A 20,909-nucleotide genomic window follows, 5' to 3' on the forward strand; every position below is an offset into this window, starting at 1 on the left:
AAAAAAGGAGCATGTTCAGGCTGAAGCAGCAGGAAAAAGGTTTTTTGTAGTTGGTGGAGATTTTGAAAAAAAAAAAAAAAGTCAAATTACTCTTTCCTGGCCATTAAAAGGTGATTGAATTTTGTTATTAACAAATTGTGGGAATCTCGGAAGAAGTCCTCCGAATGGGGGTTGGTTAAGTGCTCTCTGGCGATACTTGCAGTATGTCTCGGGGGGGTGTTCTCGATGGAGGGTGGCTGCACAAAACTCCGCTGACCTCCGTGTCCCTGGGCCTCAGCCCAGGCTGGGCCGGGGTCAGGGGGCCAACCCCCGGGCCTCCCTCCTCTCTCTCCCCAGGGCCCCTGCTGAGACCAGCAACAAAAGGGTCAATTGTCTGAGGCCCCCCCCTTTGTCTCAGAGGCTCTATGGGCCTCTCCAAATGCCAAAGTATCTCTATGCACATGGGTGACTGCATATACACATGACTGCAGGAATGTGTATCCGTATGTACATGTGCACATGTGCTGGTGCATGCGAGTATTGTATAAGCATGTGCGTGCACGTGTGCACCCAAGAACACGTGCTTATTTATATGCGCATGTGCATGTACCAATAGGAATGCACACATGCCTGTGCATTCATACATGCGTGTGGATGTGCCTCTGTGTGTAAGTGTGTGCACGCACACACGAGTGTGTGCTTATGTGCACACACATACGAGTGAGTCGGGTGTGAATGTGTGCACATGTGCCTGTGTGTGCACACACAGGCAGTGGTGAGACTTGCTCAAAGAATTTCTGAGACGCTGATGCCTCTTAGCAGGGTGAGGGCTCACAGAGGCCTGGCTGGCTGATGGACATCCCTAAGGCCGAGGGAGAAAAGCATCTCTGGCCCATCTCTCAGCAGATGGCCCAGTTACCTTGATGTGGCATTTGCCACAGAGAAGTCTCTGCCTCCCCTGCCTTCTCTAGGGTCAGATAATATGTAGGATGCAGGAGGAGGAGCCATAAGGAGGCTCCCCACATGGCTCACTGGCCTCGTTTGCCTGTTCCAATGCGGGGTTTCATGGCGAGGCCCGCAATAACTTTCTACGCTGTTCCAGTACCTTCTCAGGGCTGCCTAATCAGATCCAGTGCATTCTATGTGGCGTTTAAGCCAGGTTTCCAGAAGGACTGTACAATGACGCATTCCCATCTGTCCCATCAGTGGGCTCCCACGTAGCTCTGGGGTCTTTGTACAGGGCCGATCATCCTGTTCCCTAGCGCATCTCTGGAGACCTGCGGGACTCTGTGGCTGGTCTGTACCATCCCAAGGTTCACACTCTCTTCCTTAACAAAGGTGTCCTTTTAAAAATGACTGTAGGGCTTCCCTGGTGGCGCAGTGGTTGAGAGTCCACCTGCCGATGCAGGGGACGCGGGTTCATGCCCCGGTCCGGGAAGATCCCACATGCTGCGGAGCGGCTGGGACCATGAGCCATGGCCGCTGAGCCTGCGCATCCGGAGCCTGTGCTCCGCAACAGGAGAGGCCACAACAGTGAGAGGCCCGCGTACCGCAAATAAAAAAAAAAAAAAAAGACTGTAAAACGTATTTGATTCAGAAGCCAAGAAAAGACAAATAAAAATGCTTAATTCAAATTTGCTTCTGTGAAGGATTTATCTCCCAGCCCCTTTTAACCAGCACAGCTGCCATGTAACAACTTTTTCTGCTTTTTTTTTCTCTTATTCTTGTCCTTCCCCAGACCCATTTCCTCTCCCTACTCCAGCAAGGGCTTATCTTTCAACTGTGGAAAGCCACCAGTTAAACAGTACTCCAAAGCTTATCAAAATATTCAGGCAGTAAAATTATCTTATAATTAGCCTAACTGTAAGCCAGAACTTTTTAACCCCAGGAAATGTGAAGTTACCCAGCCTGTGAAATTGGTAAATTGCTCATTCTGACCTTTTTAGGCTGCAGTTTCTACTTTTATTTCATTCCCCCAATAATTTCCTCCATTTTCTTTAAATTCTTGATGGTCCCTGAGGCATCTTCCTCTTCTGTTTGCTGATGTCTCAGAGAAAATGTACTCCTGGCTGAGCTGAAATAGGTAATAGAATACATTCAGGTGAGGGGGATACGAAATCCACCTGTTATCTACTTCATGCCTTCACTTTTAGGTATGCTTTCGGTAAAATGAAGCCTCATCTCACCATTGCTGATTCCATACTTCAGGTGCATGCAGCGGTGACACCCAGCCGAAGGATTCTGGAGCTATTCCCACACTAGCTGGGAGATTCTGCAGTATCCTGAGCTGGTTAGAAGAATTGGGCTTTCTTATCACAAAGATTTCTCCTAACTCTTCCTCCCCTTGTCTCTTGCTTACCCCATCGACCCTCCCACTGCCCCAGGGACCCTCCTGTCATCTTGCAGCACCCAGGAGGGTGCCACAAAACTCACCTCCCCACCCCCACTTCTATGGGAGCTGACATCAAGGGAATGGGCAGTGACGTGTTTGGGGGTGTTAAGGTGCTACTTAGGTGGACTTTTGGCCCAGAAATGATATTATAGATGATACTTCAGTTTTTAACTGCAGTTGAGATTCTTAAACTAGTCATGCCACAAGTGGGTTAGTGAGACTTACATAGGCATGATTAGGGCTGACCACTGTGTTTTACATGATGAAATACTTGCAAAGTTGCAAAAATTAAACTTAAAAACAATTAAAAATTAAATTTTGGAGTGTGACATTTTCATCAAGGGGTGTTGCCTATAAACAGTGGTAGTGATTATTTATAGAGTTTTTTTCCTATCCATCAGGCAGTATGCACACACGTGGGCATACACACAGATACAAACACACAGATAGAAAAATTGTTTTATCCTTATGTTAATCTGGTGAGAACATAATTACTTTGCCCATTTTACAGTTGTGAACACTGAGGCTCTGAGAGGTTAACTCACTTGCTGACACCCATGTGGTTAGCAGTTGAACGTGGCTCTCATGTAATCCACCACTGGCCTTGCGTGAACCAGCCGAGGCTGGTCCGACCCCTAGTTGTGCTTGAGAGGTTTCCCTGACACCCCTACAGGGTAAGGAGGAAATCGCAGTGTCACCTCGGGCTCTGCTTGTGGCCATGCCCGGCAGTCGTGTACACTTTCTCTTGATGTCACGTGTATATCACAGATGCGATTTCCTTGCAGTCCTCGGAGCTGCCTTGCTGGCCTTGAGCTGACAGGATCAGGGTGAAGTCTGTGCTGATCCCCTCAGGGAGGCTCTGGCCCAAGTGATCAGTCCCCCTGGGGTGGAGGTAGTGAGAGGGTCGCTCCCAGGACCTGGGCGTGGCCATGCTCTCCTAATGCAAACCTCAGAATCAGATCCGCTCTGCAGTCCCATCTTTTCACGGCTTTGTCTCAGAGCTGAAAGAGCCTTGTTTTGCTCATGGAAACAGAGTAGAATGGTGGTTGCCAGGGCCTGCAGGGTGGGGGCAAGTGGGGAGATGTTGGTCAAAGGGTAAAAGCTTCCAGGGCTAAGAAGAATAAGTTCTGAGGGTCTAATGTACAGCGTGGTGACTGTAGTTAACAACACTGTATTGCATAATTGAAAGTGGCTAAGAGAGCAGATCTTAAGTGTTCTCACCAAAAAAAGAAATAAAAGGTAACTCTGTGAGGCGATGAATGTGTTCATTAATGTGCTGATGTGTGTTAACCATTTTGCAATGTATGTGTATATGTCATCACTTTAAATAGATACCCTTTTATTTGTCAATTACACCTCAATAAAAAATTTAAAAAAACATTAAAGCATTTTTTAAAAGGCAAAAAAGAGCCCTGTTTTGGAAGTCTTTCCTGATGAGAGACACCTTCTGTCTAATCCACGATGGAATATTGTACCCTGTTTAAGACCCTTTCAAAATACCGTTATCCTTTAAGAGTTACGTTGAAACTAAAGATCGATCATTAAAACGTGTTATTTAAAAAAAAAAAAGTGTTACTTAGGAAATGTTAGCAGGAAGGTGTTTTAAGAAATGTTTAAAAAATTGGCATGTTAGGGGCTTCCCTGGTGGCGCAGTGGTTGAGAATCTGCCTGCTAATGCAGGGGAAACGGGTTCGAGCCCTGGTCTGGGAAGATCCCACATGCCGCGGAGCAGCTGGCCCCGTGAGCCACAATTACTGAGCCTGCGTGTCTGGAGCCTGTGCTCTGAAACAAGAGAGGCCGCGATAGTGAGAGGCCCGTGCAGTGCGATGAGGAGTGGCCCCCACTTGCCACAGCTAGAGAAAGCCCTCGCACAGAAACAAAGACCCAACACAGCCAAAAATAAATAAATAAATAAATTAAAAAAAAAAATTGGCATGTTAAATCAGTTTTCTTGTGAATTCAGCATATGCTTGATATTATTTAATATGTATTCCTCTCTCTTTTTAATTGCAGCTTGGGTTGACGATAGCCATTCGCTATAGCCACAGGTAAAGTTACATTTTTTCTTTTAAGCAGTATCCTTACTGATTTATAGATTTTGGTTTGCTCGAGTCTACAAGTTTTTGAGCTTAATTTTGGTGGTTGCTCTATCTGTGATGTCAGTGTGATAGCAATTAGATGAAATTGTTCTGGTTGCTTGATTGGTGAGAGTTAATCACTCTTTGGAGGAATAAGATTTTTACATAAAAGTTGTGGTAGATAGCCCATTTCTTTTTTTAAAAAATTTATCTATTTAGTTATTTATTTTTGGCTGCGTTGGGTCTTCATTGCTGTGTGCCGGCTTTCTCTAGTTGTGGCAAGCGGGGGCTACTCTTTGTTGCAGTGCATGGGCTCCTCATCGCGGTGGCTTCTCTTGTTGCGGAGCATGGGCTCTAGGTGCGTGGGCTTCAGTAGTTGTGGCCCACAGGCTCAGCAGTTGTGGTGCACGGGCTTAGTTGCCCTGCGGCATGTGGGATCTTCCCAGACCAGGGCTCGAACCTGTGTCCCCTGCACTGGCAGGTGGATTCTTAACCCCTGTGCCAACAGGGAAGCCCCGCCCATTTCTTTTAAAGTCAAAAATGAAATGCTCTAGGGCAGGGACCCGACGTGATTTCTGCGAGTGGACTCTGTCCAAGGGTGAGAAGTGGAAACAGGGATGTCGTGCATGAGAAACGAGGCCAGAAAGCCACACGAGGGCTTGGCTTAGCGACTTTATTCAGAAAGCCAGCAGACTGTGAAGATGGACTAGTGTCCCAAAGATCCATTCAGGCTTCTTTTATATACTAAAAGGGGAGGGGGTGTGGCTGGTTGTTGCAGACTTCTTGATGCTGGAATCCTTTGTTCTTGCAGCTGTCCTGTTGGTCAGGGCACAATGTTCCTATAAACCTCCAACAAGACAAATGTTATTCTCTGTTCTGCAACTTTTTATCTCTATATGAATGGGAAAGTGTTATACCTTTAAAGGTCAGAGCCTTGAGAATGGGCTACCCTGTATATTCCAGGCTATAGGCAACATTCTTTTAGTGATTAACTTGTAGCAAGAGCAATAGAATACAAAGGTTAAAGTAAAAGAAACGGATTCAGTATGGGGTCAGATTTGTTCTTCCCTATCACATCCCCATGGAGGTGGTGGGTGCTCCATGGAAGAAAGCACTTCGCTTGGATTGTAAACAACATTCCCCTTTGTTCCTCCTTCCCCAGAGCAGCTGCCTCACTGAGGAAATGTGGCTGGTAGATAGAGGTTTATGAGGCTGAGTAGCAAGGCAGGCACCCTGAGCCATGGTCCTACGGGAGCTAAGGACAGGAGCTCCGTTGTGATGAAGGGAAAGACGGATGTCCGGGTGGTAAATGAACGTCGATTTCAGAGAGGGCAGAGCTTTGGAGCTGCTCATCCTGTGGCCACATTTATGGATTCTGTCCCAGTTCCTATCTGCCTGCTGTCACTGGACGACCATTTATCATGCTCGTGCAGTGTGTGGGTCAGGGGTCTGGAAAGGGCAGTGAAGATGGCTTGTCTCTGCTTCGCAGGGTCTGGAGCCTGTGCTGGGGGACTCAAGGGCTGGGGAGCGAGCCATCTGAAGGCTCACTTGCTCTTGTGTCTGGTGGGTGAGGCTGGCTCATGGCTGGGGGACAGCCTCTGTTCCTCTCCACATGGGCTGTTTTGAGCTTCCTCACAGCATGGTGGTTGGCTTTCTCTGAGTGAGTGTCCTGGAAAGAGAGAACCACGTGGAAGCTGTCTCCGTTCTGTGACCCAGCCTCACAGAGCATTACTTCCACCTTGTTCTATTGGTTGGCACAGTCGCAAGCCCCCACTTGTGTTCAGAGGGAGGGAGTAGAGACCCCCCGCCAGCCGAAGGAGTGTCGGTCACATTGTAACGAGAACATGAGAGGTGGCGGAGCTTTGTTTGGCCATATTTGGAAATGCACTCTGCCATAGAGCCCAGCAGAATGTTGGAGTATTCATTTAGAGCACTTGTGAAAAGAAATTTAAGACTGTCCTTGCTGCAAGGCACTCACTAGTTGGGGGTACACAGGGGGTATGTATGAAGAAGACAGGACAGATGCAGTTCTCATAGGAGGGGGTCAACCAATCAAAGGAGGCTTCTTACAGGCAGCAGCCCTTAAACCATCCTCATTCCACTGAAGTGCAAGAGTGGGACGCAGGTCCAGTTGGCTCAGGGAGATGCCTGGGCAGGCTGAGAATACAGGCCCCTGAGAACACATGACTATTTCAATGACTATTTGACATGTATTTGGAGGAGAAGCAGCATATGGGGAGGCTGTGGAAGGGTGGGGTGGATCCTGGCTGCCTCAGCCTTCCTTCTGTAGCCCTAGGAGTTCAGTCGCAACCCTAAACTTAGAACCCACTCCTCGAAACAAAGGCCCTGCGCAGGCTGGATGGCAGGCAAGCAGAAAGGCTAGCAGTTGTCTGTCTACGGGAGCATCTGCCTTCTGGGTCCAGGCTCCATCCAAGGAGCCTAACCCTGCACTCCTCCTGGCCAGGCCACTGCTGTGCTGTCACGGGGGATATCCTGGCAAAGGGAGCTGCCCCTGGGCTGTGTTTCCAGGGAAGTTTGCCTCCAGGCTGTCCTATCTCCTGTCTTAGCTCTGGGCCATCAGGTTCAGAGCAGGGAGTCATGGATATTTGCATAAATGCAGCAAAAAGCGAAGACAAATCTAAATAAGTTACAAGGGGAAGTAGTGAGGTGGGGGAGGAGGAAAGCTAAGGTATCTACTGACCTTCCTTTGCCAGTGCCGAGTGCCTTCACCATATGCCTCAGTGGCTGGGGCCCCCGGAGTGAACGGTGGCCCAGCGAAGCCCGTATGCACAAGAGGCTGCTCACAGCATCCATGTGCCACTGCCAGGAGCCTGAAGTCTTTAGGACCGGAGAGAATGATTAGAAAGTGATTGCTGTAACTCAGGGATGACCCGGAGACTTTCTTTTTTTTTTTTTTTTTTTTGGCTTGGCTGGGCCTCGAACAAAGTGTAAATGTCCAATTTCCACATCCGATTGACGCAAACCAAGGTGGGGAGAGGTTGTGAGGAGTGTTTGACCTGTCCAGGTACCAACATCTTAAAATAACGGAGGTTGTGTTATCAGAGGTTGTGTTTTTTTTGCTTTTTTTGATGTGGACCATTTGTTAAAGTCTTTATTGACTTTGTTGCAATATTGCTTCTATTTTATGTTTTTGGTTTTTTGGCCCTGAGGCATGTGGGATCTTAGCTCCCTGACCAGGGATCGAACCCACACCCCCTGCATTGAAAGGTGAAGTCTTAACCACTGGACCACCAGGGAAGTCTCCAGAGGTGGTGTTTTGCAAAAATTATTTCTGAAGCAGAGGGGATTCTGACTTAAAAATTCCAGGAAGCACAACAGTGGCCATGAAGTCTGGTGAGGAAGAATCCTCCAGTCTGCAGGAATGGGTGGCACTTGATATGGTGTCACTGAGGAGACATTTGCAGGTCAGGGCCACACCACCTGCCCTTTGCCCCATGGCCTTTGTCCTGTCTCTGGGATCAGCGGGCACAGGAGGAATCGGCCTTTCCTCTCAGACACCTGCAGGTCACCGTGTTGCCTGGTGGTGGCTCTTCTGTCCCTCCTGCTGCCTGGCCCTGTCACACACCTCTGTCCTCACATAGGAGGAGGAGGATGAAGGGGGTGGGTTTCTGGTTGTGTCCCCTCTTTAAAAATCCTACTAGCTTATTTAGATTAATTGAAACTTCCATCCTTTTGTCGATTGCTTTTTTTTTTTTTGGTAAATTATACCTAACAAAAATTTACCATATTATTTATTTATTTATTTGCTGGCATGTACTTAATTTACAATGTTGTGTTAGTTTCAAGTGTACAGCAAGTTGACTCAGTTATATCGCTACATATACATATATATTTATTTTCAGGTTCTTTTCCGTTATAGGTTATTACAAGGTGTTGAGTATAGTTCCCTGTGCTACACAGTAGGACCTTCTTTTCCTGTTTTATATATTGTAGTGTGTATATGTTAATCCCAACCTCCTAATTCATGTCCCCACTCCCTCCTTTTGGTAACCATAAGTTTGTTTTCTACGTTTGTGAGTCTATTTCTGTTTTGTAAACGAGTTCATCTGTGTCAGTTTTTTTAGATTAAAATGATCTAAAAAATAAAATTTACCATTTTAACCCTTAAAAAGGATTAGGGAGTGTACAGCTCCATGGCATCAAGCACATTCACACTGTGGTGCAAACATCATCACCATCCACCTCCAGAACTTTTCCATCCTCCCAGACTGAAAGTCTGCACCCGCTAACACTGACACCACCGTCCCAAGCCCCCGACAACCACCATTCTACTTTCTGTCTCTGAATTTGACGACTTGAGGAACCTCATAGAGGTGGAATCATATGGTATTTGTCCTTCTGTGGCTGGCTTATTTCACTAGCAGAATGTCCTCAGGGTTCATTCATGTAGCATGTGTCAGAATTCCCTTCCTTTTTAAAGGCTGTATACTGTTCCATTCCATACATAACTTTTTCTTCATCCATTCACCTGTCGATGGACATTTGGGTTGTTTCTGTCTTTTGGTTATTGTTAATAATGCTGCTGTGAACACGGGCGTACAAATATCTCTTTGAAACTTTGCTTTCAATTCTTTTGGGTGGAATTGGTGGATCACATGGTAGTTTTATTTGTAGACTTTTGAGGAGCTGCTATACGATTTTCCTGTTGATTGCTTTTTTAGTTTTTATTTTTATTTTTTTGTGATACGTGGGCCTCTCACTGTTGTGGCCTCTCCCGTTGCGGTGCACAGGCTCCGGATGCGCAGGCTCAGCGGCCATGGCTCACGGGCCCAGCAGCTCTGCGGCATGTGGGATCCTCCCGGACCGGGGCATGAACCCGTGTCCCCTGCATCGGCAGGTGGACCCTCAACCACTGCACCACCAGGGAAGCCCTGTTGATTACTTTTTAAATGGGGCTCAAGGTTGCTATTGAGAAATGGTTTCCAATTCCCTTGTCTCGTTTGCCCAGAGCCCAGATGCCGGGATTGGGGTTTTCCTGGGTCTTTCTTGTGTGGATAGGGATGTTTTCTGAAACACAGTTCGGGACTTTTGGTTCTAATCAGCAGGTCTGTTTCCAGAATTATAACAGCAGGGCTGGGGCCAAGCTAGGTGGTGGAGAAACCCCAGCAGACTCCTTCAGTAGGCGGGGGTGAGATGAAGGGGAGCGGGGAGGCAAATGCGGTTCCAAGAGGCCAGTATTGGGAGGATGGGCTCACCTATGAAGAGGGACAGACTCGGTGGCCTTAAAGGACATGAGTGTGGGAGGAGGGGAAGGAGCCTATAAAATCCAATAACGCTGCTAGCAGGCAGCACCTCTCAGGCTGCTACAGACATGGGGGGCAGAGCTCTTGTGTGGCAAGAAAGGAGCTTACGGCTCAAAGGATGCCCGGCTTTGTTTTTGTGCATCTGCGTTGGTGCCTCAGCTATCAAATTTCCCTTGTTACAATGAACTACAGTGAACAGTGCTCAGAGTGAGGACCAGTCCCCGCCCTGCCCCCTACCCCCAGTTCCTCACCAACACATGCACCCCCCAGGCATGATGGTTCAGCCTCGAAATCCTACTACACCTGTTACTCCAGACCTATGCGTGTGATACAGGAGTGCGTGCATGCCTGTGTGTGTGTGTGTGTGTGTGTGTGTGTGTGTGTGACGTGGTGTAGGATAGGGGGCTGAGGGGCCAGGAAGTGGAGAATGACATAGTCATATTCCAAACGTATAGATGTATTAAGCAAGGAAGAGCATCTACCGTGACCGACCATGTGTTTGACAGCAAGTCCTGCACGCATTTCACTTACTGTCATGGCATTTTAATTTATTTTTGTAAAGTCAAGTCATTTTTCAGAGTGGAAAATTGTCTCTTGATGTTCATTCCCCACTGTTTGGCTTGAGGTTTTCGGGTGGAATCCACACGGTGGTGACAGCTGGGTAACCCCCAGAAGTGCCCTTTGCAGGTAACAGCTCTAGGGGCCCCACTACCCGCCCAGCGGGGAAATTGTTCCCCACTGTGTGGGTGTTTTGTTTTTTCTTTTTCGACAAGATTGAAAGACAGTTTAGATGTTCTTCCTGCCTGTCACAGGGCAGCAGCCCGAGGAAGCCTGCTCCCTCCTGGCGGGAGCCCCTGGGCCAGGATGAACCGGGCTCAGGAGGGATCGGCTCAGCTCCGGCTCTCATTCTCCGATACGGTGGAGAGCTCGCACGCAACAACAGCGGGGAATTTTTGCATGTGGCGCTTGTGACCATATTTCGAAGAAAGGCTCATGAAAGCAAGGTGTGAGAGCAGCAAAGTGGCCCCCGACGGAATTACTTTGCTCTGTTTTTTGTTTTTGTCGGTTGTCCTTTCCTAATAAACGAGGAAGGGCGGATGGACCTAGAGACGATTGTACTAAGTGAAGTCAGTCAGACAGAGAAAGGCAAATACCATATGATATTTCACTTGTGTGTGGAATCTAAACTATGACACAGATGAACTTATTTACAAAACAGAAACAGACTCACAGACATAGAGAACAGACTTGTGGTTACCAAAGGGAAAAGGGGGTGTGGGAGGAATAAATTAGGAGTTTGGGCTTAGCAGATACCAACTACTATATACAAAACAGATAAACACACGGTCCTACTATATAGCACAGGGAGCTATATTCAATATCCTGTGATAAACCATAATGGAAAAGAACATGAAGACAAATATATATATACACACACAGGCACACACACACACACACACACACACACACGAATCACTTTGCTGTGGACCAGAAACTAACACGACCTTGTAAATCAACTACACTTCAGTTTAAAAAAGTAAATGAGGAAGGAAGGGACGTTTCCATTTGGCTTGTTATAGTGAAACGGAAAGCCACAGAGTTTTGACTTTTAGATGAAGGCTAAAGGTAAATCATTCTCACAACTGATTTCTTTCTGTCAGTTTCTTGGATAGAATCAGTACCCTATTCAGGCCTGTGCTCTAAACCTAATATTGGAGCTACAGGTACCAATCCCCTAAAAGGTTTTGGGGTCCTCTGAGGGTTGGCAAGGGGAAGGGAGAATGGGGGAGCTTGCATGTGATTAGGCCAGGAAAGTGGGCAAGTTGACAGCTTGATCAGCCCTGAGCTGGACTAAGGTGGGTGTGGCCTTACACCGAAAAAGCAGACCCCCTGATTTTAGGTCATTCTGAGACTGCCTTCAGGTACTGGTTTCTGAACGGGCCCAAGAGGGCCCAGCAGGAAGTGAAGGGGTCGTGTACTTTTGTGTTCTGGTTTAGATTAGAAGCAGAGTTTGAAGTTCCTAGATGAAGCAGAATATTTATTGAATGGACAGGCTGCATCAATGAGCAAATGAAATTGTCATCTTAAGATACAAAGGGAGGAAAAGACAAGAAACAGGGCCATCAGGCCTATTGGACGTTGATTTCAAACACCTAGCGACTCCCATTTGGAGCTGGTTTGATCTTGTGGAGACAGCTGGTGGAGACTGTTGTTCTCCAAAGTCTGTAAAAATAAACAAAGATGCCATTCTGGCCTTTTTTCCCCTTCCAGGGAGTAGTTGTTTCTGTCACTGGGGTTCTCTGGCCGACTGTTCCATCTGTCTGTTTTTCAGACTTCACACTGAGGCTCCAACCAGATTTATACTCAGGGTTGCCAAGAAATTTATTCAACCCCAATGGTATAATCTTAAAAGCAAAGCCATCTTTTGGAAGGTTGTGTTTTTTAGATAACCTTAATGCAAAAGTTTGCCCTCTGAAGAGCAGAATATGAATGTTCACAGGGTGTCTGAGTTAGATCCTCTTAGTGAGGACCTTGGGGGCCGAGGTTGTACAGCAGAGCTCGGCATGGGGCTGTGGATGTACCTGGTGAGTGGTAGATGCTTTTCAGGATCCAGGGGACTAAGGCGTACATGGATGTGCCTCTCCATCCCCTCTGCCACCCCTGTTTAAAAATTGAAGTATGGTTGATTTACAACGTTGTGTTAGTTTCTTGTGTACAGCAAAGTGACTGTACACCAGAATATATATATATTCTTGTTCAGATTCTTTTCCATTATAGGTTATTCCGAGACATTGAATATAGTTCCCTGTGGTATACAGTAGCTCCTTGTTGTTTATCTATTTTATATATAGTATTTTGTATCTGCTAATCCCAAACTCCTACCCCCTTTGCCCTTTGGTAGCCATAAATTTGTTTTGTATGTCTGCGAGTCTGTTTCTGTTTTGTAAATAAGTTCATTTGTATCAGTTTTTTGGATTCCACATATAAGTGATATCATATGATATTTGTCCTTCTCTGTCTGATTTACTTCATTTGGTATGATAATGTTTAGATCCATCTATGTTGGTGCAAATGGCATTATTTCATTCTTTTTTATGATTAATATTCCATTGAGTATACACACCACATCTTCTTTATCCATTCATCTGTCAGTGGACACGTAGGTTGCTTCCATGTCTAGCCTATTGTAAATAGTGCTGCTATGAACATTGGGGTGCATGTATCTTTTCAAATTAGAGATTCTGTCTTTTCTGGGTATATGCCCAGGAGTGGGATTGTTGGATCATATGGTAACTCTAGTTTTAGTTTTTTGAGGGACCTCCATACTGTTTTCCATAGTGGCTGCACCAATTTACATTCCCACCAACAGTGCAGGAGGGTTCCCTTTTCTCCACACCCTCTCCAGCATTTATTATTTGTAGACTTTTCGTTGATGGCCATTCTGACTGGTGTGAGGTGATGATACCTTATTGTAGTTTTGATTTGCATTTTCTACTAATCAGCGATGCTGAGCATCTTTTCATGTGCCTATTGGCCATCAGTATGTATTCTTGGAGAAATGTCTATTTAGGTCTTCTGCCCATTTTTTGATTCTCCATCCCCTTTTGATATCTTGTCTGGTATCAAGCTGGTGGCTTTGTTTCTAGGGACCTTCTCATCCAGGATCCTGGCCATTTCCCCAGTCAAACCTGCTCATCACATACCTGTTGCCACCTCCACAAGATGGCCTCTAGGGAAATCTTTTCTTTTTCTTTTTTTTTTTGGCGGTACACGGGCCTCTCATTGCTGTGGCCTCTCCCATTGCAGAGCACAGTCTCCGGATGCGCAGGCTCAGCAGCCATGGCTCACAGGCCCAGCCGCTCCACGGCACGTGGGATCTTTCCAGACTGGAGCATGAACCCGTGTCCCCTGCATCGGCAGGTGGACTCTCAACCACTGTGCCACCAGGGAAGCCCTAGGGAAATCTTTTGCCTGCCACCAAGGGGATCTTTCCCAAACACAGATCTGATCATGCCCTTCCCACTCAGGAGTTTCCATGGGCTTCCATACGTAGAGAACAGCATTCTGACCCTTAGCATGGGCTTCCAGACCTCATCCCCAACCTCTGTCTCCTCCCATTTTGCAGCCCTGAGCTTCCTGCATCCTTTACCCCTTGCTTTGGCATTTTCCTTTGAAGAATTAACTTGCCTCCTCTCTTCTGCATTAGTGTACTCGTGCTCACCCTCCAGTGGCCCCTTAGATGTCACCTACTTTTCAACAATTTGTCCAGGAACCATATTCCTTTCTGTTTTAGGTCTCAGGGCTAATTTCCAGGTCTTTTCCTTTTTGTGTCTTTTCCTTTCTGTCTCAGGTAGCAGGCTGGAGAGGCAGACTGCCTTCTTATTCCCCCCAGCACATGCCCCTCCACATCAGAACATGTGAACTCCACAACTCAGCCCTTCGAGCCAAGGCCATTTGGCAAAGCCATTCTGCATGGGTGGGTCTGGGAGGAACTGGTTGGTCTTCCTTTTATAATATCTCTGAAAGGTAACCACTCTTTTACTTTCAAAACGATAAGGCACCCAACTCCAATGGATTTAGAGATTCAATACAAATCAAATGAAACTGTAGAAACAGAAATGTTTTGTATAATGATAAGCTAATTCAAAAAATGACAAGATCATTCAAAAATTTATATATAAAGGCAAAAGAGCTGGGATAGCCAAAGCAGTTTTGAACAGGAGCAGAGTTGGAAGACTTAACACCTCCTGACTTTAGAACGTATACTCTAAAACAACACTAATCAAATAGCGTGGTATTGGCGAAAGGCAGATACACAGGTCAGTGGAACAGAATAGCGTCTACGAGTAGACCCACACGTAAATGATCAATTGGTTTTCAACAAAAGTGCCAAGGAAACCCATCAGACAGAGGATAATCAAACCCCAGAGCCTCAACCCATCCCTTACAACATGTGTAACAATGAACAAAAAATGGGTCATGGGCCTAAAGTGAAAGCAAAAAATCCTGAAACCTTTATAGAATAAAACATCGCAGAAAATCTTTGTGACCTTGGGCCAGGCAAAGATTGCTTCAGACAGAAAAAGCATAAACTCTAAAAGTTGGTAAAATTGATTTTATCTAAGTTAAAAACATCTGCTCTTTGAAAAACCAATGCTAAGAAACTAAAAGACAAAAAACAAACCAGAAGAAAATAATTTCAAAACACTTCTCTGATAAGGGACTTGTATCCAGAATACGTGTAGAACTCTCACAACCCTTTGACAGGAAAGCAATTGAATAAATGAGCAAAAATTCTTGAACCGATACTTGACCAAAGAAGAGCTACAGATGGTCCATCAGCCCATGAAGAGATGTGCAACATCATTAATCGTTAAGGAAATGCAAATTAAGACCACAGTGAGACACCATTGCACACAGATCAGAGTGGCTTAAAAAAAACCCCAATAAAACACAAAACTCGAAAACACTGTTGATAGGAAGGTGCTGATGAGGACATGGAGTAACCGGAACTCTCATCCCTTGCTGGTGGGAAGGCAAAATGGTGTGGCCACTTTGGAAAACACTTCAGTAGTTTCTTGTAATTTTATTTTTATTGATTGATTGATTGATTGATTGATGGCTGTGTTGGGTCTTAGTTGCTGTGCGTGGGCTTTCTCTAGTTGCAGCGAGCAGGGTCTACTCTTCGTTGCCATGCACGGGCTTCTCATTGCGGTGGCTTCTCTTGTTGCGGAGCACGGACTCTAGGCGCACGGGCTTCAGTAGTTGTGGCTCATGGGCTCTAGAGCACAGGCTCAGTAGTTGTGGTACACGGGCTTAGTTGCTCCCCAGCATGTGGGATCTTCCAGGACCAGGGCTTGAACCCATGTCCCCTGCACTGGCAGGCAGATTCTTAACCACCGTGCCACCAGGGAAGTCCGTTTCTTGTAATTTTAACCATTACCTTACTGTACCCCACCCAGTGACTCCACTCCCAGATTGTACTGACCCAAGAGAAATGAAAACATTCACCCACACCAAGACTTGTATGCAAATGTCCACAGCAGCTCTATTCACGATAGCCCCAAAAGGAAAATAATCTTTACTGTCCTTCACCTGGGAAGTTGGATAAACAGACTTCCACATCCCACATTTCACTGGCACATCTGCACAATGAAATATACTCAGCAGTAAAAAGGCATCATGCTGAGTGAAAGAAGCCAGACTCAGAAGCACATACTGTATGATTCCATTTGTATGACCTCCTGGAAAAGGGAGAACCATAGGGAAGAAAACGGGTCCGTGGTTGCCAGGGTTGGGGGTGGGTCGAGAAAGCGGCATGAGGGATTTTTGGGGGGCATGGTAGACATATTCTAAATTTTGGTAGAACTGTAACACCTAGGAGGGGTGCATTTCACTGTAATTGAGTTATTCCTCAGTAAACATGAGCTAAAGAGAGCTAAGGTCGGGGAGAGCCCGGGCCCCTCTGCACTGAGACCGCCGAGTCTGAGGCCACGTGGACAGTCCTGTGTCCAGGTGCTTTGGGATGCGGTCTCAGGGCTTCTGCATACGGAATGAGGCTGTGTTCTGCATGTCCAGTTCCCTAGTTTTGCTCACTCAGTCGTCTTCAGTGAAGACAGTTGACACCTGTAACCTCGCACAGTTTAACTGGCTGATACCTTGAAGCCGGTTCACAGGTGTGGTCAGGACTGTTGTCACCCGTGGACTTCTTGGACCGAAAGGTGCTGGATGGAGTGAGGCCCTTTCAGTGGATTGGTTCAGGAGGAGGCAATTGGATTTGACCTTATCCTTCACCCACAAGGCTACTGCCAGGGCGGGGAGTGCTGGAGGGGCTACCAGCACCTGTTCTCCAGTCTGGGGTCCCCTGAGCCTGTAGGAAGCCGGGCTGGGCTGGGCTGGCCCCCCTCCGTGGGGAGCGTGGAGGCCCTGCTGCAGGTGCCTGAGGTCACGTTCCTAGAGGCACTGCTCATCTCATCCATCTGGAAAACTCATCGGTCGGCGGGCCTCTCTCTGGAGGCCCGGGGAGGGGGTGCAGCTGTTTCTAGCTCTCACCAGTGAGAAAGGAGTGAGAAAGCAGCTCTGTGTTCCGCCCTGGCCACCCAGGCGAGTGTGGCAGGTGTCACCCCAACTCCCACTCGGTTGATTGCGCCGGGCAGGGGGCAGGGCCCCGGGCACCCAGTGAACGGGGTGCCCTCTGCACAGAGGAACAAGCCTGCGCCAAGACCGTCAGCGGGCTCCTCATCGTACTTAGAAGAGCAGCCTTTCTGCCATCTCGGGGCCAGTGTGCAGGCCAGAGCTTATGACAGTCCCGCTGGGTGAGGGGAGGTGCAGGGTCCTCCGTGTATACCCCGGACAGGTGCCGCATCACCCTGGTCTGGCAGATCACATGACAATGAGCGTGTATCACCCATTTTATGGGAGGAGAGTTTGCCGAGGCCCTGCTAGTGTGTCCCTTAAGTGAGAGAGGACCCAGGGGTTCAGGCTGATGTGTTGGGGGGCCTGGACCACTGAAGGCTTCTCTATGGCTCGACCTGCAAGCTGGGCTGTAGGTTCTACGCGCCCTCGTCCTGAAGGGTGTTTCTCAAGTTTTAAAGTACAGTTTTAATGTAATGGCAAGAGGTAATCCTGAGACAGTTATGCTAGCCACAGAAAGTTCTAGGTTTATCTCCTTTTAGTCAGCGAGGTGCCTTGTTTATAGGTAGTTGCTGCTTATGAATGACGTTTTGGCTTCCTCTGTGGCTCAAACTGCCTAGACATCAAGAACCTCCTGCAGACTCTAAATTACACAGAGGAATGGGCCTGTGGGGGACCTGGAGTTCCTCCTGAAGGGGGCAGCATGCGTGCCGTCCTCTGTGGGCCCATTGCAAGAGGAATTGTGCCGAGGCAGCTCTTTTTTGTTTTCCTGAGGTGTCTTGTAGCTTAGATTATACTTCCTGCCTCTTCCTGTTGGTAGAGCGTCAAGTGCCATGCAGAGAAGTGAATATGTAAGTCTAACCTCTGCGGTCTTTTATAAGGTAGACGTGACTGCTGGTCACAGCCGTTCGTCTGTTCCACAGCCCACGGTGGGTGGAGGTGGAGAGCGGGTGCTCAGAGGCACAGAAGGAGCTCTGTGTCCCCATGTGTAGCTGTCCCCCAATGTCCGCAGCACCCCTGCTCCAGAGAGCAAGTTGGGTTTCCATCGGTGCTGGCCTCGTGCTTTGAGGCACATCTTTTGGTTATTTATTTACACCCCAAGACCAGTGGTTTTAAACTGGGGTGATTTTGCCTCCCAGGGACAAATGGTGATATTTTTGGTTGTCCCAATAAAGGAGTGGGGTACTTCTGGCATCTGTGGCAAGGGATGCGGCTCACCATCCCACAATGCACGGGACAGCCTCTCACCACAAAGAACTATCCGGCCCCAAATGCAAATAGTTCCAAGATGGAGAAATCCTGCCCTAGACCGAGAGCTTCTCGAGGTCGGTGCCGTATTTATTCTTTTTTCCATCTTCAGGGCTGGCAGGCATCACATGCTTAGTAGTGGAGACTGAATCAAATCTGTCATTAAGAGGCTCACATGCTATGTTGGCTTTTGTGTTGACAAAATACTAATATTCCCTGAAAGTCTTTTTGCTCTGTTTTATCTCTTTGCTTTTTTGTTTACATGTAGAAATTAAATCAGCTTTCCAATGAATCGTACTCATGGGTGGGAGGGAACGGTAGCCCCATCCTAAATGGTAGATCACCTCGAATCCATTTATGGTTGTCTATGCAACACTGTAGAAGCACACACCAACAGTCAGACTCACTGTCGCCCTCGGAGCCAGCCCTCTGTCATTCCTAGTGTAGTTTTCATTGGAGATACACGGGAGGGTCCTGCCCTGTTAATAATCCACTGGGTGTGACAGGTAGCTGGAAGGTAATTGATTATTTTACCTTGACTGTCCTATTTCAAATATCCCTCTCTCCAACCTTCCCTCCTTTTTAAAATCTGAAAAACAAAAAGAAGTAAAATCCAGAACATTAAAAAAATCCAATTGGATGTAGATTCATTTGTTTGTTCATTCAACCAGTAAATAAATACTGAGTATCTAGCATGACTAAATAAGGTAAAAGCACACTGTATCTGCCTCTGGTGAGTCTGGTGCAAATACAGTACCATTAGGGTGAAAAAGGAAGTGTTTGAGGTACTGAGTGTGTGAGTGTGTGTGGGGGGGTAGGGGGGTGGGTGTGGTCAGTAGGCCATGCCAGGCTCCATAAGGTGGGCTGGAGGCAACTTCTGGGGGAGAAAGAAGAGATTAGCAGGCAGAGGCGGGTGGAAGATATGATTAGTGTTGCTGATGCAACTTCCAGACTCCCTCCTCTCTGTAAGGATGGTCCAGGCAGAGGCTCACAGCATCTTCACGAAGGAGACGGCATGTGATGGTTCTACACTATGTGGTCCTGGGGATTCCAACTCAAGCCCCGGACTCCAACAGAAGATGTGGAGCCCCCTCTGGGAGCTCCTGGGCATGGTACACGTGGCTCACAGCCTTGGTCCAGCCCAGCCCCCAGGGAGGGGTATTTGTTTTCTGGCCACTGGCAGGCGCTACTGTCCAGTGGGAGAGCAATTACATGATGATGTTCGGGCTGGAAGGGCAGGCCATGCTGATGGAAGATTTCCTCTTAGAATAAATCTACTTAAGTGAAAACTCAGTCAGTTTGTGGAAGTATGTTAAGGAGACTTCAGGTGGTGTGTTGATATGACGGAAGCTGTTGAGGGCTGTCCGTGAGTCAGGGGTCTGGAAAGCCCGCTCAACCCCAGGAGAGCGGTTGCACTTTGTGAAGTGATGCAGGAGGGACCAGGATTTTCTGAGTTTTCATTTCATCCCTTGAGGAAGGGAGGGAGCAGTGGCCCCTGTCTGTCTGGTGCAGGTTAAGAGTTCAAAGACCACTGCTCTGCTCAGCCGGTTCCCCTCCCTGTACACCCCGCACCCCATCTCTCACACTGATGCAGGACTTGGGGCCAGGAGTGGGGGGCTGGGGGGAGCTACCAACCTGTGCTCCAAGAAACTCTCCCAGTTGATATAGTTGGCTGACCTCAAGGAGCCTGTTTGGTCTGAACTGAAACCTTTTAGGATCTTCTTTTTAATCACACATCCTCTGTGATTAAAGTAGGCGGGGAAACAAAAAGAAACGTTAGGTGTTAGAGACAAGTCTGCTCATAAAAAGGGAAATTCTGTTGTTTCTTCTTTTATACTTGTTACTTTTCTTTGTATACCTGAAAGCAAGGGTAAAAGACAAAAGCAGTGATTCTCCCAGTTGCCAACAGTTAACCTTGACCTTAAAAACAGTTTTTTTTTTAACACCTTTATTGGAGTATAATTTCTTTACAATGGTGTGTTAGTTTCTGCTGTATAACAAAGTGAATCAACTATACATATACAACATATACATATATCCCCATATCCCCTCCCTCGTGTGTCTCCCTCCCTCCCACCCTCCCTACTCCACCCCTCTAGGTGGTCGCAAAGCACCGAGCTATCTCCCTGTGCTATGCGGCTGCTTCCCACTAGCTGTCTATTTTACACTTGGTAGTATATATATGTCCATGCCACTCTCTCACTTCGTCCCAGCTTACCCTTCCCCCTCCCCGTGTCCTCAAGTCCATTCTCTACGTCTGCGTCTTTATTCCTGTCCTGCCCCTAGGCTCTTCAGAACCTTTTTTTTTTTTTTTTTAGATTCCATATATATGTGTTAGCATACGGTATTTGTTTCTCTCTTTTTGACTTACTTCACATTGTATGCAGACTCTAGGTCCATCCACCTCACTACAAATAACTCAATTTCGTTTCTTTTTATGGCTGAGTAATATTCCATTGTATATATGTGCCACATCTTCTTTATCCATTCATGTGTCGATGGACACTTAGGTTGCTTCCATGTCCTGGTTATTGTAAATAGTGCTGCAATGAACATTGTGGTACATGACTTTTTTTGAATTATGGCTAAAAACAGTCTTGATGTGGATGAAATGCAGCGTGCTGTGCTTTAGATGCTGCAGGCTTCCCCATTTAAGTCTCTTAGCCCCTAAGATGAGTATTACTGATTCAGTTTCATAGTGAAGGATATTAATGCTCAGAGAGGTTGGGGAATTTGTCCAAGACCACACAGCCACTTAATAAAGACCAGACTCTTTTCAGTATATTAGGAGCCCCATTAACCTGGGCATAGCTG

At 47.1% G+C, this 20,909-nt stretch overlaps 1 protein-coding gene across 1 annotated transcript in view; it reads left to right on the forward strand.

Moving 5' to 3' along the window:
* The window catches only part of ACOXL (acyl-CoA oxidase like), a 352,026-nt gene that overhangs the window by 99,377 nt on the left and 231,740 nt on the right, over positions 1–20,909 (forward strand). The window contains 1 exon segment of the mRNA XM_060116983.1: positions 4,385–4,419. Within this exon segment, the coding sequence (XP_059972966.1) occupies positions 4,385–4,419 (35 nt within the window).

The sequence above is a fragment of the Mesoplodon densirostris genome, chromosome 14, assembly GCF_025265405.1.
Source record: "Mesoplodon densirostris isolate mMesDen1 chromosome 14, mMesDen1 primary haplotype, whole genome shotgun sequence".
Taxonomy (NCBI): domain Eukaryota; kingdom Metazoa; phylum Chordata; class Mammalia; order Artiodactyla; family Ziphiidae; genus Mesoplodon; species Mesoplodon densirostris.